Genomic DNA, 25,176 nt, shown 5'->3' with positions numbered 1-25,176 from the left:
AATTCTGGTCATTAAAGGCGAAAGCGACTGATTTCTGGAATATATTTTAAAATTAAAAAACCTCTTTTAGATTTGATTTTCCACTAAAATATTAACATTTATGATTAAAGATGGATAGTCCGATAACCTCATCCACATTTTGTCTCCATTAAATTGGAGATTTTGGTATCAATCCATAAAGCTGCCATTATAAGCTCCCATGTTTATCCCATTGACGTTGTGAAATGTTAGGGCTGAATGATGTTTTATTTGGATTTTGTTAAAAGGGATTGAAATACCGGCTTGAAACCTTATCCCGCCCCAGTGGATATGGAGTGGGGGCTGGTGGCATTCAACCGTGTGAAGGAAATAAACACAACACACACAAAAAGTCCACACTTATGTAACCTGTCATAAACATGATAAATCTAAACATGCTTTTGTTGTGACGATTTGTGTGCAAGATGTTAGCTCTAATTCTCGCACTTGGATGTCGACCTTTTCCCATGATACATCACGATTACATCGCAAACCGCTGGCGGCGCCCTTATTGCGAATAGCGAGAATTTGATACCACATTTACTACCAAAACCTCTAAATTGACAAAGATTGATACCATGCCAGTATATGAAATTTGGTCCATTTGAAAAAGTTGCAAATTAAAAAGAAGCACTCGACTCAGAGCTACAGTAGGTGATTGCAGAGCGCGACCATTGATAGCCCGAAACAACCGCTGGGTCATATCGATCTTATCATGCCATAGTATTCGTCAGTATGCAGACTTTTTATTAGACGTACAATATTGTATGTAACATATCTACGTTATTTAATCTATTGCCATTCTATTTCCAGTAATGTTTAAGTTCTAACGAATGTTTGATGACGTAAAATCGAAAATATGTTACGTATAATATCTGGTAGAAATATATTATCGATTTTACGTCATCAAACATTCGTTAGAACTTAAACATTACTGGAAATAGATAGATTAAATAACGTAGATATGTTACATACAATATTGTACGTCTAATAAAAAGTCTGCATACTGCTTAAGCATTGTAACAATCCATGCGTTTTAAATTAACAATTGAATAAACCGGGCATTTGAGATAGTCGACAGCTCGACAGGGGCTGTTCGCGGGCAGGCAAGCTTGGCCATGTACAGAAGTCCAACTGCGTGATCAGTTTGATTTGCGATTTTTGAAAATGCACCAAATTTCATATGCTGGTATCAATCTTTGTCAATTTAGGGCTAATTTTGGTAGAAAATGCGGGCTAACAAGATGCTGCACAAGACCGTGTCAGTAAAATTGTCACAACAGCAGGTTTATAGATTTATGACGGGTTATAAGTGCGGAGTTTCTGTTTGTGTTTAGTACATGTTGAAATCGGACCATGCTCTTTTAAAATAATTGCAAAATGAAGAATAAAAAAATCTGTGGTGGTGGAATTTAAAACAAACAAGTAAAATACAATAAAACTGGTAAACAAAACCACATACTGGTATTGGTAATGTATCAGTTATTATTTGTCGTCTAAGTTTCAGTGTTCCTGAATATCATGTTTATTAGGGGGTATAGCGTCTCCTTTCCCCATCCTGTGCCCCCCCCCCCGATGCTGACCTCCATGATACGCGCTAATTAGCACAATTAGCGCTAACTAGCACACATTGGTGGTATTTAACACACATTGCCGATTCGAAGTCTCCCGCTCGCCATATTAACACAAATAGCGCTAACGGTGCATACGCTTACTCGCACAGTTAGCGCTAATTAGCGCATCAGTATAATCAGCGCCAATTAGCACAAGTTATGCTAAATAGCCCAATTGGTGCTAACTAGCACACATTGACGCTAATTAAGACACATTACCACTAAGTAGCTATAAGCGTTACGGGAAGCATTATTATATAATTTAATTTTCGCTAGTTCGCATCAGTAGCGCTAATCAACCAACATAATGCACAATTAGCGCTAGTTAGCACACATTGTCAATAAGCGCTAATTAGCGTAGTATCACAATAATATGCTAGTAACGCTTATTAGCAACAAGCGCTCTATCAACGGTATTAACGCTAAACGCTATAGCGTTAGGTTGCTATTAGCACCAATAGCTCAATTAGCGCTATTTACACTAGTATTACGATAATATGCTAATAACGCTCATTAGCAACAAGCGTTATATCACCGGTATTAATGCTAAACGATAATTAGCACACATTGCCTTTATCTCCCGCGAGGGCTATTAGCTCAAATAGCGCAATTAGCGCTAATAAGCGCATACTCGCTAAAAATAGAAATAATCGCTATTTAGAGCTAATTGGGACAATTCGCTAATTACGCGAACGCTTATTAACTATATTTTTCTATAGCGTTAGGTTGCTATTAGCACCAATAGCGCAATTAGCGCTATTTACACTAGTATTACGATAATATGCTAATAACGCTCATTAGCAAAAAACGTTATATCACCGGTTTTAACGCTAAACAATAATTAGCACACATTGCCTTTGTTGCGCTATATCATAAGTGTATTACCAAATCTCCCGCGCGCGCTATTAGCACAAATAGCGCAATTAGCGCTAATAAGCGCATACTCGCTAAAATAGAAATAATCGCTACTTAGAACTAATTGGGACAATTCGCTAATTACGCGAACGCTTATTAACTATATTTTTCTCAAAAATGATAAATGTTTTTAGCGAGAAAAAGTCTGAAAACCACGCTAATTACGTTAACCCCAATTAAACTAATTGCATAGGTGACTGAAGAGGTTCATCAGGTCCATCTGCTTGGAGCGGGAACCTTGACCGGATGTTTTGATTTTCCCTGAAGTAGTATTCCTGTCTCCAGCGGTGGTCTTGAGCAGAAGAAAAAACATATGAAAAGCTAGCTACCGATCCTGCTGCCAAATACAACTTATGTCAATTCTGAGCAAGTTACGTGATGAAGCCAAAATTACTCAAGCTCAATATGATCTGCTTAGACCATCGGGAGAAGTGACCCCCCCCGTCTGTATGCCACCCCAAGATTCACAAACCAGATAATCCTCTCAGGCCAATCGTTGATTATACTGGTAGCATAGGTTACAACACCTCTCGTGCATTGTCTGATACTGGCCCAATCGTTGGCACTTCCATCCACCATGTCAACAATTCCCAACATTTGGCTCAAGCTTTAGGCGAAGTGATTTTGGAGGAAGACGAATTTTTGTGTCACATGACGTAGTTTCATTGTTCACCAACACCCCGGTAAACCAAACGCTTGAAATAATTAGAGATCACATTTCTCGCGACTAAGATCTTAAAAACAGAACATTGCTTGAAGTCGAGGATATCATGGAATTAATGAGCTTCGTCCTCACTAAAACTTACTTATAAGCAGAAGTTCGGTGTCGCGATGGGATCACCGGTAAACCCGATCGCGGTAAAGTTCATGGAATGGTTAGAAAATCAGGCCATTTCCATTCCACGAGTCGGAAACAATATACAAATATTGAATGTTTATGATTTCAATGGTAAGAATATTTCCATGAGGTGAAATATGGACTGTTCCATTCAACAAGGCTTTGCCGAGTTGAATGGAAGAGTCAACCAATGAACAATGACAATCAACCAATGAACTGTCTAGAATTCATGTATGAGTGATGTAATGTGTATTATATACCTCATATTTCCCGGGCAATAATTCTTTTTTTTTTTAACTAGGCTACTGCCCGGGCAATAGTCATTTAAATCTCTTCTTCTCGATTCAACAGTATCGCTGTTTACAATATGCGTCCTTGCCAAGTGCGACATTAAGACTGTAGAAGAGACTGATTTTGTTTTGGCGACCAAGCCAAACTGATTTTGTTTTGGTCTACCGAGCCGGTGAAAACAAAGCACACAAGCAAAGAAATTGTGGCAAAAAAGGACTGAATTAGAAGCGAAGTACGTTTCCAATGTGTTAAGGGATCTAAAATGAGCGTTTATTGCGTTTCGACAGTATTTTTTGTGGGACATGAGAGCACCTCGGACCTATCGAATTGCATTCTGAATACGAAGAAGCATGTCTTTCTGATATCAAATAATTTTCATTTTTGAAAATCACAATATAATACAAATTTTATGACAAATTATAAAATTTGATATTTTTCAAATTTTGATATATAACAGTCCTCGAAGTAAATTATTTAAATCTAATGATATATTCTTAAAGTGTATGTAGCAGGGAAGAAAAGCCGACGGTCAATTGATAATTTTGACCTTTCATATTGAAGATATGGGAAAAAAAAAAAAAAGACCTAATTTTTTTTGGTGTTTTGGGGAAAAAAATCCATATCTTCAATACGAAAGGTCAAAATTTTCAATTGATCGTCGGCTTTTCATCCCACCTACATACACTTTAAGTATAAATCATCAGATTTATAAAGTTTACTTCAAGTACTGTTAAATATCAAAAATATCAATTTTAATGATTTGCCATAAAATGTGTATTAAATTGCGAATTTCAAAAATCAAAATTATTTGATATCAGAATGACATTCTTCGTATTCAGAATGCAATTCGATATGTCTGATGTGCTCTGATGTCCCAAAATAAATACTGTCCAAACGTTCATACCCCAGCCCTTAATAAACCGGATGAAGAGCCTCTACAAGCTGTGAGCATTCAATCAATCTTTATTTTCATCAATCTCATACAAACATTATAGCATTATTATATAATATCTGTGATATCTGTGATTATATACAATTATTGTGAATTAACAAGATTTGATGAAGGTAGGTACATCACAAAGCCGAGGCCTGATAAAGTGTACCACCTTTTAACTAACAAATAATTATAATTTAATCAAAACAACGAATATACACGTTAACATTTTAAAAAAATCAAAAATGAAACATTTACAAACAGCCCATCTTAATTTACCATAATACAATTTTAAGCAAACAAATATTTTAGCAGTAGTATAGTATCAAGTAGTATAGTGAATAACATAGAGTCAGCACAATATGAATTATGAGAGGCAGTATTTTGTTATCTTTTATATTTGTTATCTTTTATATTTCTTAACATACTATTTTTGAATTCATTTACCAGTTTAGCTTCTTTAATTTCACTTGGCAAACTATTCGATAGCCTAGGACCAAGTGTTAAAACATCAGTGACTTTATGGATGTCAGGGCGATAATTCTCTTTCTTTCTGGTATTATAATTGTGAATAGACTTCATGTTTATGAACAAGTTGTCAAATGATCTTGGTAATAGGCCCTTATGATATTTGTACATAAATATACCCAGTTCTTTATTATACAGATGGCATATATTAAGTAAATTGTACTATTATTTATAATTCTTACTGCTCTTTTTTGGAGTATAACAAGTCTGTTTAAATTATACTTATTAGCAGAACCCCACAGTATTATACCATAGCTTAAATATGGTAAGATTAGCGTACAATACAACTGATACAGGCTTGTTTTTGGTAAAATAAAGTTTTAGTTTGTTTAGGACACCAATAGAACACGTCTTACTAATGTTGTTTATGTGACCTCCAAGTTAGGTTGTCATCAAGTGTAATGCCCAGAAATTTAACGTCATATACACGTGAAAGTTTGCATCCATGCAGAAATACATTGTGGACATCAGTTATATTTTTTGTTTGATGAGGTGTTCCAATAAACATTAGATTTGTTTTACTGGCATTCAAGGATAACTTGTTACACTTAAACCAGTTAACAATCTCATTCAACTCTTTATTCATATTGTCACAAAGCCTTTGAATATTGTTATCAGAAAGAAAAACAGTTGTGTCATCTGCAAATAATATAAACGACAGAAGTTTGGATGTTCGGCTGATGTCATTCATATATACAATAAATAGTAGTGGCCCCAAGATTGAGCCCTGTGGCACACCACACTTCACACTGGTATAAGATGATTTTGCAGAATTAAAAGATACATATTGTTTACGGTTTGACAGATAGTTTTCAAACCAGTTATACGGTACACCACGAAAACCATAATGATACAACTTTTGTAATAAGATGTCATGATCAATAGTATCAAAGGCCTTTGAAATGTCCATGAAGATACTTGCAGTATACATATTTTCACCAATAGCCTTGTTTGTATCTTTAATCAAGTCTAGTACAGCCATATACGTAGAATGTTTATGACGAAACCCATATTGCCTATTGTACAGTAATGCTTTGGCATTAAAAAAATTAATACATCTTTCATGAACAATTCTTTCAAGAATTTTGGAAAAACAAGGCGACACAGATACTGGTCTATAATTACCAAATGATTGTGGAGAGTCCTTCTTATATATAGGTACAACCTTTGCTATTTTCCGAGCATCAGGAACGATTCCTTCTGTTAGTGAATTGTTGAAAATGATTTTCAATGGATATAAAATTTCAGTGGCAACCAATTTTACCACGTCAGATTTTATTAGATCATAACCTGGACTTTTTCTATTACCTAAGTTATTAATAATCTTCAGGATTTCATTTTCATCTGTCGGTTTGAAAAAACAAGTAGAGTTATTATGGAGTGCAGTGAAAATATGAATGGAAGCTTATACTCGCTAAAACTAGGCTTAGACCTAAGCTTCAAAATCATCGACACGGACTTTGAATTGTAGAAAAAAATTACACTGAACGTGCCTAAGATATCGATTATATCATCGACACGGACTTTGAATTGGGCTATTCCAGATGTATTCCGCACCCCCCCCCTATGGAAGACATTAAAAAATACAATTCCAGCTGGAATTGAGATGTGTCTATAATTCCAGCAGTCATTTTTAGCAAAGATTCCGGCTGGAGGGTATGGAAGACATTGAGATTAGGTGAAATTCCGGCTGATAAAATAAACGAAAAAACAAGAGTGGAGATTGTGAAAGGCCATGGTGTGCCTATGGAAGACATTCACATTTCTTAATATTCCGGCTGGAAAATGGTCAAAAATGCTCCAATTCCAGCAGAATCTTCACTTATGATCACCATCTCGATTAACCTATGAAAGACATTTACTTGAATTCTGGCTGGAAACAAAAATTTTTCTAATTCCAGCTGGAACCCTATGGAAGACATTTACATTTACGTGAATTCCGGCTGGCTATATATATTAGACATATTACCACAATTCCGGCAGTGTCTTCCATGGGTTTTTCCTGACATGTGAATTCCGGCTGTCAATTTAGCCCCGAATTCCGGAAGTGTCTTCCATAGGGGGGGTGCGGAATACATCTGTAATAGCCCATTGTAGAAACAAATTACACTGACCTTACCCATTATATCGATTGAATGATAATACCGGTAAGCATGGTAAGAACAAACAAATGCTTGCTCCTAAATTCAACCATAGTTCTAAAGTTCTACATACTGAGACCTAGCCTATCATATTCTTTTAACCAATCAAATGACAAGAATCTATTTTATACGGCTTATAAAACAAATATTGTCTGCTTTATATTCGGGGCATGGTTAAAATTATAGGTTCGCGGCAATCTCAAAACCATGACTATGTCCTTCGACTTCGTCTTGGGCATAGTCATGATTTTGAGATCACATTGGGCTTATAATTTTAACCATGTCCCAAATATAAAGCAGACAATATATGTATACCATTCAACGGCTCCAGTTAATGCCATCGTTATATAATTGACAAAATTATCTAAGTCCTCCATCAGATATAGCCTATATCACAACGAGGATGGCTATGATTAAGCAGAAGGTGATAATACCAGCAGCTCCCATACGCTTTAGTCCCGAAGATTTATCTTGCCGATCTAGAAGAAGAGAAGGAAAGTAGAAACAATGACCATATTCAATAGAAAATTGTGGTTAATATAAGAACCTGCAAAAATTCCGAAAAAAGGCTTTGCATTCTTCTATTATTTTTGTAATCGGAACTCGGTCAATGATCATAAGACCTATGTATATTGTACATTAGCACCTACTAGACCGTGTCAATCCCTAAAAACGCGTTATTACCAAGAACTACTTAATACCATTACCCCCCCCCCAGTAGATCTAATGTACATGTATACAAAAGGAAAGGAAAAGAGCAAGGTACACCAAGGTTTATTGATGTTGCGTGAGTAAATGTAACCTGCAAAGGAAATTATAATCGACTAGTGATAAACTTATAATCGACACCCCCAAATTGCAATCAACTAAATTTATTCATATATTCATATGTGAACTCAGCCTGATCGAATGAGCGTTAATCGTATAGCGAATACCGTATACTTCTATGCGATCGCAGCCTAATGGGTAACTTAAGATAGAATAGTGGAAAACCACGTAAACTGTATTGTTAACTTTATTTGATTTGTAAATTTAAATGTGTTTTATATGTCGAAGACACATCGGCTTTTTTTTTTTTGGGGGGGATATTGAGGTAGTTGACAAATTTCTAAATGTGGAATTTATAGTAACAGAGGTCCTACGCTGCAAAACAAGTTTTTAAAAATAGAGATGTTTAAGTGCCAGGCTTAAACAAGTATAAATTCAGATAATACACAACTTGTTATGTTGTTTAAGCAAGCCAAGGCATCTTTTTTGCTTTTTTGCTTTTTTTTTGAAGAGGGTTGGTGCTTTCAGCTGCTACGGCTATGTGCACCACCAGCTGTACAATTCTCTCTGAACAATAGCTTTGTTTCCATACAAAACCATGAATACTTTTATGCTTCACTGCACCTTGGTTATGCTATGCTGTATGTGTTTCCGTACGAATGCCTGTGCGTTAATTCCTCTCGGATGCTTGTGCGTAAATTTCCTATCTTCTTCTTGCACTCAATTCAAAAACCAAACGGTGTCTTCTCAGAGCCACACAGGCCGAATCAGCAGAAGAAGTGGCTAAACCGTGGCCAAAACTAAACATGGTCCTCCGGATACGCCGACATCTTCGCTTTCACGCCTGTTCCCCATTGCCCAAGTTAGCGTTACCCATCCGACACCACGTGGAGGTTTGGGTTGGGTTGCCCGCGAGCATTCACTGTGCCAGCTCTGCGGGCCTTATCGGACCCAAGGCATCTTAACAACATTGGTTGTTTAAATGATTTTGCAATGTATGATGGTGAAAGTAAATGACTAATATAAATAAAAAAATATATATGAAATATATTCCAAAACTTTTGACCATTGCTGCATTTTTGCCTTTGTTTTACACAAATTAATGCCCTTTGAATTAGGTAGCGCTTTTGCCAGCTGCGGGTACCAGTGCGTTTGGAACTTGAAGCCAAATAACATACCTGTAGTAGTAGTAGAATTAGACATGATGAATTCACTCTCGGGAAAAGATGTGCTAGTAGACTCTGAACCGTCAGTAGGATTTTCAGCTGTTATGAAAACAAAATGGGGAAAATGTAATAGTGGGTTGAACACTGGGAGATTGCACGCCTATATGGAAATACAACCGCATCCTGTCTAAAATTTCCAAAAGTCTATTGTAAGACAGATCTTAAGGTCAAAAATCAAAGTAGGTCTTCAGTTGGTGGCTCAGCAGGAACAGGGCCGGTTGAAAGTGGAGGTTTCATTTGAATTGTTAAATTAAAAAGATATGATTTAAATTTTGCATTATCATAACATAACATAACATCTTTTTAGTTTTCTCTATCAGTCGTTGATTTTTAAAACTTGCTTGTCACAGCTACCTCGTGACTGCAATGCGCAAAATATGAAGCAAGATATAATCATCTTTAAAGTCACGCGGTAGCTGTGACTAGCAAGTTTTAAAAATAAACGACCGTTAAAGAAGACTAAAAAGTAATGGGAGTATACAGCACTGAAGTTTCCCAAATACATGTCACTGAATCACGATAAACAAAAGTCAACAGGTAATTAGTAATTAAATAATCCTCCTTTGCTTAAATACTTCTTAAAGAGGGTATTTTTATATGTGCTGATAACAAATCTGAAATTGAAAAAATGGTAATAACAAGTAGAATCTGATTTCAAGCAAGATCAATCCGAAAATATGGTGTTTTCTCAATATTTTGCTATATTAATCTTGATGATTATGATTTTGATGATGGCGACTGTTTTAAAGTTGGAATACTTTATTTTTTTAGATACGTTGTTTTATTTTTCCCCCGGAAAGACGCTCCTATAGTTAAACAGTGGCCTTAGTATCATAAGAACTGGTACACGAGGAATTTGAACGGTTACCGTAAAACCCCGTCTACAAGCATATATAGTGTTTTTTATAAAAGCTTAATTAATTCGAAGCAAGCGTTAATATACCAATACAATAGATCGGTCTTAAAATAATACTGGTTTGTATATGCTTGGATCCGTAATTTATTTGCTCAAACTCCATAATGGCAACTGGATTAATGTAGCTTTCATCAGAAGCACACTATATGCTTGTAGACGGGGTTTTACGGTATATTGACAAATAAAGGGGTCTTAATTTAGATGACACGGTCCAACAAGGGGATCCTGATGTGATAACAAAAACAGAAGACGTCACAGTAAAACAAAACAGGCAATATGTGACAAAAATATGGCGTCTTTTTTATGAAAAAAGTACAAAAACAAGATGTTTTGTAGCAGGTTGTTTAGAAATATCTGAAGTACTTTTTTGTATAACTCATCATATACAAACGATACCCCTTCCGTCTCCAGATTGATTTTACATATTTGGGGAGTCATCATTGAGTAATACACGTTTTAAGCAAGGTCTTAGCAAAAAAGGTGAAAATAAATATTCCAAACTTGTGTCCATTACTGTTGCCTCTGTTTAACAAAATGCCCTTTGAATTAGGTGGCCTTTTTGGAAGTTGCAGCCAAATAACGTACCTGTAGTAGTAATAGTATTGGACATGGTGGATGTACTCTCTGGAAACGATGTATTCTCAGCTGTTATACGAAACAAATGAAGAAAAAAATGTAAGAGTGGGTAAAACACTGGGAAATTGCATGCCTATGCAACCACATCCTGCCTAATAAGTTCCGAAAGTCTATTGTAAGGCAGATGTAAAAATCAAAATCAAATCAAGGTGGGTCTTCAGTTGGTGCTTTAGCAGGGACAGGAGTGAAAGTGATAGTTTCACTTGAATCATATGGAAAGGTTTGGTTACACAAAACGATTCTCTTATAAACCATCTATAAAAAAAATCAACATGATATCAATAACATAACAGGAATACATGATTAATTTGTTCTTCGGATTTGCGGGAGCATCCGAAGTTGCTGACCCATCTGAATGAAGTTGTATATTTAATTTTACAACTCTCAGTACGAAATGTTTTATTAATTGAGGAGCAACTGAAGACCCACCTTGATTTTTGATCTTCACATCTGCCTTGCAATATACTTTCGGAACTTTTAGACAGAATACGGCTACATTTCCATTGCAGTAAAATTACGGAATTTAAATTTTACTTTCAGTGTGTTTAAACAGGATTAAGCGGGAGTTAGTGATACACATGGGTTTGTAGTATTACATGTAGATGCGTGGGTGGATGTGGAGGTAGGTAGGTGGTTCTAATCACAAAAGGATGTTTTGCTTACGTCTGGTTTGCGTAAAATTACGGGAAATTTCGAAATACGGGCGTCCCTTAATTTACAATCATTTTTTACAGTGTACTGGTCGTACTGGTAGTGTTAGTCTCTTACCATGCTTACAATCCCATTCACTTGGACGCCATGGTAAGCAACATTCTACTGACGGTGTCTCACACATGTAGTATGTAGTGTAACTAGCGCTGTTACAATACAGGTCATTCCAGGATGGTCTAGGTGTGCAACTCCCAGTCCACAAGTGAGCGCAGTTACCGGTATTGTCGGGTTGATAAAATCGTGCTCCCCACGATGACAGACAGTATCCCCAACCGGTCTGCGGTGGATCAGGTAGGGTCCCATCAGTCCATTTCCAAGTTCCGGATACCTTTGTTGCCCCTATCCAAAGTGCATTGGAAGGGCTAACGTTGTTAGCTGGAAGAACAATGGTAAATCTTAGAGTTAAGATGTGTTATTAATGCACTGCAGTCATTATTTTGTCTTAGATATTCATTCAACAAAGGCAAACTTTATTTGTTTGTACTGTTGATGTTGATGCTACACAGGGGCGTAGCCAGTTGGGGGGGGCTAATATAAATATTTCTTCCCAGTTTTGGTCAGGGGGGCAAAAAAAAAAGCCCAGTGCATATTTTCGGTATATATACCGGGTTCTTTTTTTTAGTTCGCCTGCGATTCTCGAAAAATACTGAAGCAAAGTTGTTCGTCAACCTAAGACTGCGACAATACCAGGTCAAAAATAATTTTGAACAGGCGGAAACGAACCAATAGAAATGCGCCCTACAGCGAATTACGTGGATATGTAACCACGCCGCCAAGCGCAAGTTTAGAAAAAGCTGAATTTATACTGACCGACGAGCGATTGGTATTTGACCACTAAGGTAGCTTGCTTTTCCTAACGCAACAAAATGAGTCCTATCTCATTGGCTAAAAAACATTCGTCAGTCAGTGAATTGTTGAGCTATAGGATGTCTTTCCAATTCCATTTAAAGGTAATCACAATATTATGCCTTATATGTTAGAAAAATAATTATCAAGCACGAATCATACGGTTTTATTTAAAGCAAACTCATATTGACCATAAATTTTGAATATCTCGTGTTGAGAGATAGACCCTCCCTCGGGTCCATGGAGAACGACTGGTAATGTAGATTACATAGCATTAAAAATCAACCCAATGAATTTTAGCGTTCAATATAGGAGGTATGATTAGTGTAGTGGCATTAATTTGTGTAGAAAGAGGAACGGGAAGAGGAATTGGTTTTGGGCGCCGGGAATTGGTTTTGGGCGCTGTGTATTTAAAATCGGGGGGGTGAAGGACTATGGCATATTTTGATAGGCTATTATGTAATTATGTATCGTTCCATTATCCAGGCCGGACCGAACCGAGACTGTAGGACAGTCTAGTTGAGAGACGGCTGTTTTAATTCGCTTTTATGGTCAATTATGAGTTTGTTTAAAATAAAACCACGTGATTTGTGCTTGATAATTAATTTGACGGGGACAATTGAAGCTTGTACTGTCTCACTGTGTCTATAGAATTGACAGCCACTGTGACATTTAAGGTCCGTTCATACTACCACCACATTTGCGATGTGTTGCTTTGCGATGCGATGCGGTGCCGCACTGCGTCGTACTGCTAACTATACTGCAGTGCGATATCAGTGCTGATATCGCAATAAAGTTAAATACATTTTAACTTGGAAATGCGACGAGTTGCGTTGAGTTGCGGCAAAAAGTAATCGGTCACGTGTTGTTTTTCACGATTTTTATTTTGTAGGACCTGAGAGCACATCAGACATTTAAATACGAGGAATGTCATTCTGATATCAAATCATTTTGATTTTTGGAAATTTGAGATATAATGCAAATTTTATGGCAAATGATTAAAAATTTATATTTTTGAAAGTTAACAGTCCTCGAGGTAAATTGTATAAATCTAAAGATATGTACTTAAAGTGTATACACTTGGGATGAAAAGCCGTCCATCATATGAACATTTTGACATTTCGTATTGAAGATATAAACTTTTTCCCCCCTAAACACCAATCCAAGTTTACTATTAAGACTTTTAAATGTCAAATTATCCCGGGCAAATTATCAATTTTTAATAATTTGCTCTAAAATTTTTATTGTATCGCGAATTTCGAAAAAAATCTAAATTATTTGATATCAGAAGAACATTACTCGTATTCAAAATGCAATTCGATATGACTGATGTGCTCTTAGGTCCCACAAAGAATACTGTGCAAATGTGGGTGACCGACGCCTTAACAAACGATTTGCTTCTAAATAGGCCGGCCTACGATAGACTAATCGAATATTTGTGATCCTGGGACCTCTCTTTTTATACCAAGGTAACTTACGTCCAGAGGGTCCAAGTCCCTGAGATTGCCAATGTGCGAACACCCAATCTTCTTCACTTTGGGAATTTAACGACACCAAATGACCGCCTTCTTCACTACATTTCTGCTTCGCGTCGTCTCCATTGACTCGTTCTTTGATATACTTGTAGCAGTTACCAGTCCAGTTATCAGTAACCCCAAGAGTCCATCCAACTGGACAGTAGTCATGGCAGTTGTCAAGGGAACACTCTCTGACCATCGGTGCTGTATAAAACATCATGGAATCAGCGAAAAATATCATGGAACATAAATAAAACACAAGTACTTTAATATTGCGTGTTAATATAGTATCGCAGAGCACCTTTTAAGTTTTCTCTATCTCTATCTGGTGACAGCTACCTCGTGACTCTAATGCAAAAAATAATATAAAGCAAGATATATTCAACTTTAAAGTCACGCGGTAGATGTGACCAGCAAGTTATACAAATTAACAACCGAAAGAAGACCAAAAAAAAAAAAAAGTAATGGGGGTTTACAGCAATGAAGTTCCCAAATACATGTCACTGAATCAAGATAAACAAAAGTCAACAGTCTTAAAAGTCTTAAATACTTGTATGTTTTGATAAGTAATTTATATCCAAAAATATTACAGGCTCCATTTTAGTAAGTTGATCATTTTTATGTGTCAGTATTTTAAGGTGGATGCATGGTGATAGAATTCGTTCATAGAATATCCTATAATTTTTTTTAGGTTTGAAAGGTTATATTGACAAATAAATGGGTCTTTAATAATTTAGATGACACGGTCCAAAAAGGGGGTCCTACAGTGATAACAAAAAAAAGATGTCACGGTCGAACAGAAAGGGTATATATATAATATAGAATTGCACAAAAATCGATTTAAAAAATAAAAGATGTGTTTTTTTTTAATAAAAAAAGTACAAAAGCAAGATGTTTTGTAGCAGTTTGTTTAGAAATATCTGAAGTACTTTCTTGTAGAACTCATCATATACAAACGATTCCCCTTCCGTCTCCATTTTGATTTTACATATTTTGGGGAGTCATCATTGAGTAACACACGTTTTAAGCAAGGTCATGACAAGAAGGTTCCAAAAAAAATATTCCAAACTTGTGTCCATTACTGTTGCCTCTGTTTAACTGTTTAAATGCCCTTTGAATAAGGTGGCTTTTTTGCCAGAGCGTTTGGAAGTTACAGCCAAATAACATACCTGTAGTAGTAATAGTATTGGACACGGTGGATGTACTCTCTGGAAAAGAACTTGAAGGACTAGCTGATATGGAAAAAATAAAAAGTGAGAAACAGATGGTAAGGAAAAGAAGGCCACTCCCAACATTCAAGTTAACAATATAATTTTAGCCTTTGGGGACAAAAGGAAGGAAATACTCAAAGCCATCACTTGCAAAAACAGATGTGGAAGAGAGAGAGAGAGAGAGAGAGAGAGAGAGAGAGTCGTCTAGGTGGCTAACCATGTGCTCAAGGTGAAGTTTACACATATACTAATGTTACTCTCTTGCCATTTTCCTGGGAAAGGAAGAATACCAATACCGTAAAAACTCAATAGTAAGCATATGTACTTACTATCGAGAGCTTTTAAAACATGCAAACCTGAAGCGCCACAAAAGTGTGAATAGCAAATCATCGATACACATAGTTGTATACGAACAAGTAAACCTGCAAATGTGTGTCTCAGCCCTATTAGCTCAGTTGGTAAAACGCCAGATTTTGGTACAATTTCGTGTTTTGAAAGCGCTCGATAGTAAGCATATATGCTCACTATCAAGTTTTTTACGGTACGATACTTTAAGGTTAGCGCTCCCTGATTTAGGGTTGGGGTTAGGACACAGCGGGGCGGGCCGAGATCCAGGATCTGAGGTTAGGATCCAGGATCTATTGTTAGGGTTAGGCTTTGTCAAGTTTGTGAGCTATGTGCTGACAATATCTTAATTTTGCGCCTTGCAAATGCACGATCTGGGTATGGAACCGGGCTGGGAACTCAGACCCTAGGAAGGGGTCCTGCATGCCCAGGTACATGCTCAGGTAGCTCTACCGTACTAGCAGTACTGCTAATGTTAGTCGCTTACCATGATTACATGCCCATTCAATTGGTTGCCATGGTAAGCAACATTCTACCGACGGTCTCTCACACATGTAGTATGTAGTGTAACTAGCCCTGTTACAATACAGGTCATTCCAGGATGGTCTAGGTGTGCAACTCCCAGTCCACAAGTGAGCGCAGTTACCGGTATTGTCGGGTTGATAAAATCGTGCTCCCCACGATGACAGACAGTATCCCCAATCGGTCTGCGATGGATTAGGTAGGGTCCCATCAGTCCATTTCCAAGTTCCGGATACTTTTGTTGCCCCTATCCAAAGGGCATTGGAAGGGCTAACGTTGTTTGCTGGAAGAACAATGGGTAAATTTTAGAGTTAAGATGTGTTATTAATGCACTGAATTGGGCTAACCGCATGGCGTATGGTGGTGTCAAATGCTATTGATATTCATATTTAAATCTTTGAATGCCTACATCTGGAAAACTATGAATATATCCCGTTATTTTTGGTTTCTATAAAAACCTAAGGCTTGCACTTGAATATATGTGTTGAAAGAATATGGTAAGCTTCAGTCTGCGCATTGAAAACCCAGCCTGCGTATTGAAATCAAAAACTTACATTTCATATGCGCAGAATATAAAAAATGAGCCCTTCAAGCTACGGGGCTAACTGCACATGCGTAGTAGGAAAAAAATTACGTACTTTTACAAGGAAAAAAGCAACTTATCTAGGCATTATTGACATGGTGCCTTCGGAAAAGAAAGTTTCCTACTATAAAGACCTAACTTTTGAGACGGTTTGTATATTTGTAGGTGCAAAATTAGCAAGGCGCCCGGATTTATCGCTGCGTTCAGCAACGACACTTTTTAAAGTGTCGTGATGATGAGTCGCTGAACGCGGCGATAGAATTAAAATTCTGTCTTCAATAATAATCTGTCGTATTTGTTGTGCAATAGCCTGAGTACCGCGGACCTCTCGAAACTATACAGGTCGGGACAAAATGGCCATGCGTGGCTGTTGAAGAACTCAGTGGATTCGACCTACTATCATGGGGATTTCTGCCATGAAGATGTTGGTGCGATGACACTGTGCCTAATTCAATTATAAATCCAAAATTTAACTCCTAAATAGTGTGTGTTAAGGAGGTATGGCCAATAGCCTCAATAGGTGGCTTTATCATAATAGTTAGTGTATTTTGTTTTCTGAATATGCACATTTGCTTCAAATATTTGGCCTACGATAGAATAATCGGATGTTTGTGATCCTTAGGACCTCTCTTTTTTATACCAAGGTAACTTACGTCCAGAGGGTCCAAGTGGCTCGGATTGCCAATGTGCGAACACCCAATCTTCTTCACTTTGGGAGTTTAACGACACCAAATGACCGCCTTCTTCGACACATTTCTGTTCAGCTGCGTCCCCTGTTTCTCGTTCTTTGATATACTTGTAGCAGTTACCAGTAACCCCTACAGTCCATCCAACTGGACAGTGGTCATGGCAACACTCTCCGGGGAGCGGGATCTGTGATTGTGCATTGATAGAGTCTACAAAGCTGACGACTAGGACTAGGAGAATGAGCTTCATCGCGGTCATTGTGAGAATAAGTATGCCTATTCTGCTGCAAATAGAAAAGGAGAACAAAAATCACTTACCATGCAAATCTAATGTATAATAGCTGATATTAAGCCAATAGAGTAATATCCCAGCAAACACAAAACGTTTTCGACATCATTCGCAAAAGGTTATAAAAGGTTGTCAGAAAACGTTTAAATGTCGGGTTATATAAAGGGTATATTAAGAGTATAAAACGTTTTCATAACCTTAAAAGACATTTTTGATAATCTACTGCTCAGCAAACAAAATGTTTTACAGAAAACGTTTAAATGTCGGGTTATATAAAGGGTATAAAAACGTTTTAATAACATTCCAAAAACATTCTTGAAAACTTGATACAAAACATTCTAAACAGAATGTTATTTTAGTTGAAAAAATATTTTGCGAAAAATGTTTGCCCAAAATATTTTCAATAACGTTTTAAAAACGTTTTCATAACCTTTATATAACCCGACATATAAATGCTATTAAAAGGTTTTGAAAAAACATTTTAAGAACATTTCTGTGTTTGCTGGGTTCAAACATTTTAACATAATGTTATTTAAGTATTGACACAATATTTGGCAAAAATGTTTGTAAGATTAGTTTACAATAACATTTTTGAAAACATTTAAAAATATTGTTGTAGTGTGTTTTCATACAAAACGTTTTAAAACGTTATCATGACCTTTATATAACCCGACATTTTAATGTTATTAAAACGTTTTTACCTAAACCAAAAGCCAAAATATAACTTATTTAAAACGTTTTTAAAACGTTTTTGTGTTTGCTGGGATACTTTTAAATGAAGCTCATTCAGTGCACCTTCAAGACTGCGTGGAGATTTGATGTCAAGGGTTGAAAAATATTTGTGTGGCTTTTTTTTTAAGTGAAGGAAAATTAACCTCATTATGTGATGTGATCAAGCAAAATCAGTCGAAACTCGGCAATCCTAATTTTGAGATATGGGCCAAATAATAATGTGTAGGAGTGGAAATATCAAAATTGACTTTTGCAAAATATAAGAGAAAAACATTCCTCTTTCACATGAAAATATTTTTTTGATGAAATTCCGAAGGCAAAATGTTTAAAACGTGACTTTTTACCCCCATTCAACTTCATTACAGAATTATTATACACAAATAGGCTAGAAATATGACACCGATTCTGTCTAGCTCCTCTTTTGATGTTCACTATTGTATGTACGTAGAGTGCGACCTTCACTTCGTGTTCAAATTGTTGTAACTTAGTAACCAAAGGTAACATTGACGTGGGTTTTCACTAATGTGGAGCTTTGAATACGCTGAAAATGAAAATCTAAGACCTGGGCATAGTTCAAACTGATTTTGGTTGATCGCATCACATAATCTGACTATTTTATCTTTGAAACATATGGAAAAGTTTCTACAAAAACGATTCTCTTATAAACCACCATGCGCACAGTTTCCACCTCGATACACCTGAGCACACATTTTCGTCCAAGAGCTCTCAAGCAAGCAGTAAATTGTCTCCGCTCAGTCTTGGATTACGCTACACGGTTAAGTGCATAGCAATGTAAGAGCTGTTGAGCTTCTAGCTGAAAAATGGGCCTCTTTGATTGGGTTTTTGTCGAAACCTCAAGTGTTTCCTTCATCCAATCAGATTTTTTTTATATCAAACGAAAGTTAACACTTCCCCCTAAAAACACTTTTCGTCACTAGGTCAACAGATAACGGAATTCAATGTTATAACAAGGCGAATGTGGAAATCTGTTGAAAACTACCTATCCAAGCACATTTTTGACCAAATGTAACTTTTAAAAGTCAAAATTTCAAGTTTTCCTTACAATATTTTTCAAATTTTATGTCATTAAATGAAAAAACACACTTATATTGTCCATTTACTAGTGTCGCTAGAATGAGCAATGGCCAATTCTCTTTAAATTGCAAATCTTGTGCAAAAGTTACTATTTTTACTAAATTCAATGAACTATGACTTTGCTAAAGAGCGCTTACAAATAGATATGTTAAAATATTTGCACGCTTCTTGCAAGATTGTTCCATATTTCATCATATTTTAGCTTCGAACTGGTAAGTATTTGTGCGCATGTGTTCGTGAAAGGTTATTCTATGAGCGAACACTTGATTCACTCTACTTCACAGATTTTAACCAAACCCAAAATTAATGTCAAGAAGAAATCTATGCCACACGTTATATAGATGTGCGTTTTTTATTTTATTTATTTATAATATTTGGCAAAGGATTACCAATTTAAGTGTTGGAATCTACATGATTTTTGAAAAATATTTTTGCAAACATTTTTTGTCAAATATTTTGTCAACACTTAAATAACATTATGTTAAAATATTTGCAGTAAGCTATCACAAAACGTTTTTAAATGTTATGAAAACATTTTATACCCTTTATATATCCTTTATATCACCCGACATTTAAGCGTTTTCTGGCAACCTTTTCTAATCTTTTAAGAATGATATCGAAAATGTTTTGTGTTTGCTGGGTAAACAGGAGTATAGACCTACAAAATGATTCGAACGCTGTCAACATGTGTAAAAAACTGAACATATGATCTGGGAAAATGTAGGCTACATAAAAGATTAACAAATTCAGTACTTACTGTGCTAGCTGTATTTCGTCAGATATTAGTGCTCGTGAATCGTGAATTTCAACTTCTGCTTCCAGCTGCCCGGACTAGGAGAGAAATCGAAGAGGCAAACGCTTAAAATATGAAGATTCCGACAGGATCTAAATCTTGATAAAAAACAAAAACAAAAACAAAAAAAGTTCCGTTGCTTACGTAAATCAAGGAAGTATCAAGTTTAATATTCTTATCTTAGTCCCTATTACATACGGTTTATTCAATAACAAAAGATGTTATGCATGCGGCATGCGTAATAATTTGGTTTAATGATCACATATAATGGTGATATTAATAGACGAATCAATTTCGCATTTGAACTAGAAGAAATTGGAACACCAATGTTTTTGATTGCTTCGAACTTGTAAGTATTTGTGCGCATGTGTTCATGAAAACTTATTCTGTGAGCGAACACTTGATTCACTCAACTTCACAAATTTTCACCAAACTCAACCTCAATGTCAAGAAGAAATCCATGCCACACGTGGGATGGATGTGAGTTCTTCTTCTTCTTCTTCTTCTTGCTATGAAATTCACGTTCTCGGTCAAATATAAAACAATAGTTTTTTCCATCAGAAATGTCATTTAAATACATAGTGCTTGGATATACATTTAAAAAAATCCTGGTGTTAAAATTAGGCATGAAATTGTGTCTTTTGGTGTAAGATGTTTGATTTTTACAGGCCTTAACTTCGCCCGCGAGCTTTTTTCAGAATTATTTTTTTAGCTTTTCAAACTAATATCTAAAGATATTTCCCACCTCTGTAAGGCACATCGTATGGGTCTATATACCGTAAACGTTCGCCTAATGGCGCTTTTGGATTCTTAGAAATGTGAGAGCGCCATCCTTGTAAAATCTCAACAGCATTAAGGATACGTGTATGTTAAATTGAGCAACCTGGACATAATGCCTCAGAAAAAATATCGTGACATGACCCAATACTTTAGGTCACTAGGTTAGTTGCTAGAGCAGCAAATGTTTTGGGGTTTCTTCAGGTATTCTTTCTCAAAGTGCCATTGGACTTAATTTGTAAATCGATTCATACGTTATACCTAACTCATTTTGGGAAATCTTTTTATAACATTGTAATTTCTTCATATTTTTTTACTATTCTTCAGTTCAAAATTACACCCTTCTATTGTCTGACCCGTTAGCTCAGTCGGTAGAGGGTGCGCCTTGAATGGTGAATGGTACTTGTTCGAATCTTGATTTCTGCCCCCACTTTTATGTGAAGAAGGGTCAAGAAATGTTTTTGGATTTTGTCCCCATTTTACGAACGAATATTGTGAATTTTTTTAATTTAATTTTAATTATTTTTTTTAGATAAATAGGCACTGTGAACAAACGGCAACAAAAACCGCAGTTGACAAAATTTGTTCCACCTGCTACCTATCAATGCGTGATATATTCCACTACATTTAACAGTTAAATGACCTTTGAAAAATAGAACGGCCTCAATGTTTCAAATTGTGTAACTACATTACTTTATTCATTTATGCATTATAAATGATCAGCTATTTTTTCTTTTCTTAAAAGACCATTGATCATATAACTATCAGACCACGAAGTAGTTACGTAACTCCGTGATGGTATCGGAACCAAGCACTGTTTGTATGGCGATCATTACGATCACGCTATTTTGGTATGCCTTTTTTGTGTACTGATTGTTTCGATCGTGGTTCATTATTTAAGCGCCTGATCACATAGTAACATTACGTAACTTCGATACCGGGCTTCGATACTGAATAGTTGTTGAGTGTACATAATATGGAAAGTCATTGGGGTATTATGTGCCTTCCAAAGCGCCTTATAATATGTTCTCATTGTGTTGTGGAATCCTAGCCAGTATTCAATGATAGCTATAGAGGCCTTGCGTTTAACGATTGGCTCCAAACAAAGGATTTGAACCGGTTTCTTGCCCGTAATCATGGCGCAGTGCAGTCCATTCAATCAAATGTTGTCATCAACCTATTTGATCGTAGCGCATTTTGTTATGTGTGTGAGACGAACTGTCGCGGTAGATACAATCATGCTTTCGTTGAATGCATTTGAGTAGTCCGCCATATTTACGGGATGATACGTCATATGCACAGCCTCTATTCAGTTGGTCGTTGTATGATTTTGTTCGTTCACCCATTCAAATTTTATTTATATCATTTGAAGACTTGAGCCTATTATGATATATCCTCCGTGGAACAGTTTCAAACAAATATAGCTAGGGATTATTGGGGCAGAGGTTATCTTTTGAATCCTCTTAGAGGGCTATCATTTTTTTTTCGGAAGGGGGGTCCCAAATTTACAAAAAGTCTGCGTCAATAAAATTGCGCACCCCCTATTTCGGCAACAAAAATTTTATGATCCCAAACCCCAAAATTGTATTGAAATCAGTCTTTTGAATAAAATAACACACTTTCTGTGGTCATCGTGTGACTCCTACATTTTGGTCATAAAACATTTTATTACCCCTCCTATTATTCTTTACAAGACTCTATGACCCCCCGTATATTTGGGACCCCCCCTTTCGAATAAAATGATATACCTCTTATGACCACTGATGCATAGGCAAGGACACTCGCGCGAATTGAAAGACTTGTCGCACGCGACAGTTCGTCTCACACACATAACAAATGCCTATACAATCAAATAGGTTCATTACAACATTTGATTGAATGGATTGAGTTACTCTAAAATGAAACGATAAAAACAAAAATCATGAAAAAAGACACATACAAGATAAAATAATAAAATTATATAAACAATGTTAAAGATAAAATCAAGAAAATAGAGAATAAAATTTCCTCAAATCAGAAAAAAAAACATTGACAGACATCATAATCTGTCAGAAATTACTGCATGAGATTCGAACCATCAATCTTCTCCACAAGTTCTCTTTATCCTCGCACTATAGTCTAATGCTCTGCTCACTGGGCCACAACGTATCAGGTGAATGATTACCGCATTATCATGAACAAGTTTGTTCGATCTTGTTCATAATTGTATGTGTCGATAGGTCTCACCCTTTAACTACACGTACCCTTAATGATCAGTGATAATAGTCGGCTTTTACAGGGATGGCGCTCTCTCATTTCCATGAACTCCATAGCGCCATTAGGCGAACGTTTACGGTATTATAGTTTTGTCAAAATTTCCGTTTTGATTTCACCCTTTTCTACTTCATACTCCAAAAATGTCAAATAGTACCAGCGATATTTCCATTGTTGTCATCCAGGTCCTTTTTGCATTGAAAGCAAGGATTACTCAACCAGCGATTTGGTAGCCCAAATCTCCAATTGGGTGCTCTGGTACAGTTAAATATCTTTTACATTTCTGGGGTCAGAGAAACACGTTAATTACACGTGGATTACCAAATTTAAGCGTTTGAATCTCATATACACCATACCAAAAACATCGGACCGGGAACGTTTGTCGCAAAATGTTGTACGTTTTCATTGAAAAAAAATTCATTTATACTCATTGATAACTAATTGACGAGAGAATGTAATGCAATGCAAAGCAAAGTATAAATTAAAATAATAATTATAAAAGAATAAGATAAAAAGAAATGTGATGAGATGAGTTAATATAAATAATACGAGGAAAAATACATGCAACATGAAAATTGGACAAGGTAATTGGAGTATAGACCTACACGTATACGAAATGTTATTATGATATAATCTGGAAAAATGTAGGCTACATAAAAGATTAACAAAATCAGTACTTACTGTGGTAGCTATATTTCGTCAGATATTTTTGCTCGTGAATCGTGATTTCGACTTCTGCTTCCAGCTGCATCCCAGACTAGACTCAGAGAGAAACCGAAGACGCAAATGCTTATGGAGATTCCAACAGGATCATACAAGAAGGTTTGCTTACGTAAATCAAGGAAGTACCAAGTTTAATATTGTATTATGTTTGTCCCGATTACATTTCATTAGATAACAAAAGATGTTATGCGCATGAGGTATGCGTAATAATTTGGTTTAATGATCATATATAATGGTGATATGAATTATCATTGGTTCAAGGTTGTGAACACCTAATATTTTCCCAACAAATAATTATGTACCGAGCCTTGATTGCAGTTGCTCTGATCAGGGGTGTAGCAAGAGCCCCGTTGCCCTATGGACAAGGAGCAGTACGAGGCCCTTTTACGGGACCCTATCCCAAAGAGAGCAACCTTAAAGTTCGATGAAGTCCTATATATAATCGAAAGTCTTATTGTTAAGAGGCTGAACCCGTCTCCCACTCCCTCTAACGTTAGTGTGAAATATCGAAAATTCCAGTGTTTCTATGGGACTTTTGCACCCTATAGACGAATCCAATTTCACATATTCCTACACCTCAATGACAGCCATAGCTATATGAAATGATGCGTCCTTATGGCGGGGATTTTAAACTGCATTTCATCACCCGTGTTACACGTAGACAATAGAATGATGAAAGTTTACAACACAATACAATATAACATCGATTTTTAAGCGGCTTTAATCCACCCAATTGGGCAGTCACAACACCAGTTTGGTGCGCCGGGGACCCAGTCATGGCCGACTAAATTCTGACCATCGCTTGGCTCGTTGGATTCGTCTATATACTCTTATCAGTTCGAAATAGGCGGGACTCATGCATCGTGTATTGATATTAAGTCTTCACAAAAAGAAACGCAGCCGTTATAAATACGCCTTTAGCTTCAGTACTATTACTCGTATTCACAATATTTAAACATAGAAACATGGATGGTTTGTTTACGTGGATTTTGATACCACATTCGTCAAATGTCGTTCAATATTAACAACGCAACAGTATTTTTAAAGAAAAAAAACCCCGAATTGTTTTGTTTTGGTAATTGAATAAGCGCGAATATAATGGCGGGTTTGCATGTAACAATGCTTACGCAAGATGCCATTGATCGCTGTAAACTGCAACTTTTAAAATCGAGTATTTTTCTTGAAAAACATTTATTGAACGACATTTGACGAATTATGGGGTATCAAAGTGTGGGTAAATAAACCATGTCAAAATATTGTGAATACATT

At 36.3% G+C, this 25,176-nt stretch overlaps 1 protein-coding gene across 2 annotated transcripts; it reads right to left on the bottom strand.

The window, feature by feature from the left end:
• Positions 1 to 6,724: 6,724 nt before the first annotated feature.
• LOC140135612 (macrophage mannose receptor 1-like) lies at positions 6,725 to 24,033 on the bottom strand. Of its 2 annotated transcripts, none has more exons than XM_072157161.1 (10): positions 23,866 to 24,033; positions 20,119 to 20,252; positions 17,213 to 17,526; positions 15,942 to 16,259; positions 15,068 to 15,130; positions 13,860 to 14,102; positions 11,593 to 11,910; positions 10,774 to 10,833; positions 9,225 to 9,311; positions 6,725 to 7,757 (listed from the first exon to the last, which is right to left on the bottom strand). In XM_072157161.1, the coding sequence occupies exons 3-10, from the start codon at positions 17,502 to 17,504 to the stop codon at positions 7,666 to 7,668; spliced, it is 1,473 nt and encodes a 490-aa protein (XP_072013262.1). In that variant the 5' UTR covers positions 17,505 to 17,526; positions 20,119 to 20,252; positions 23,866 to 24,033; the 3' UTR covers positions 6,725 to 7,665. The 2 variants fall into 2 exon arrangements, with proteins under 2 accessions (XP_072013262.1, XP_072013261.1); XM_072157160.1 differs by having other exon boundaries at positions 6,726 to 7,757; positions 17,213 to 17,529.
• Between the last annotated feature and the right edge of the window lie 1,143 nt (positions 24,034 to 25,176).

Source organism: Amphiura filiformis, chromosome 16 (assembly GCF_039555335.1).
Source record: "Amphiura filiformis chromosome 16, Afil_fr2py, whole genome shotgun sequence".
Lineage (NCBI taxonomy): Eukaryota > Metazoa > Echinodermata > Ophiuroidea > Amphilepidida > Amphiuridae > Amphiura > Amphiura filiformis.
This window is presented reverse-complemented; position numbering and strand designations above follow the sequence as displayed.

What these genes read in the sequence shown, in the direction of transcription:
- LOC140135612 (XM_072157161.1), bottom strand. Translation starts at nt 17,504, where the DNA reads ATGACCGCGATGAAGCTCATTCTCCTAGTCCTAGTCGTCAGCTTTGTA. An exon ending in TGAATGGGATTGTAAGCATG is followed by an intron (nt 10,834 to 11,592) that starts GTAAGAGACTAA and finishes TTCGTATAACAG; the next exon opens with CTGAGAATACATCGTTTCCA. An exon ending in TAATTCTACTACTACTACAG is followed by an intron (nt 7,758 to 9,224) that starts GTATGTTATTTG and finishes CTCTTCTTCTAG; the next exon opens with ATCGGCAAGATAAATCTTCG.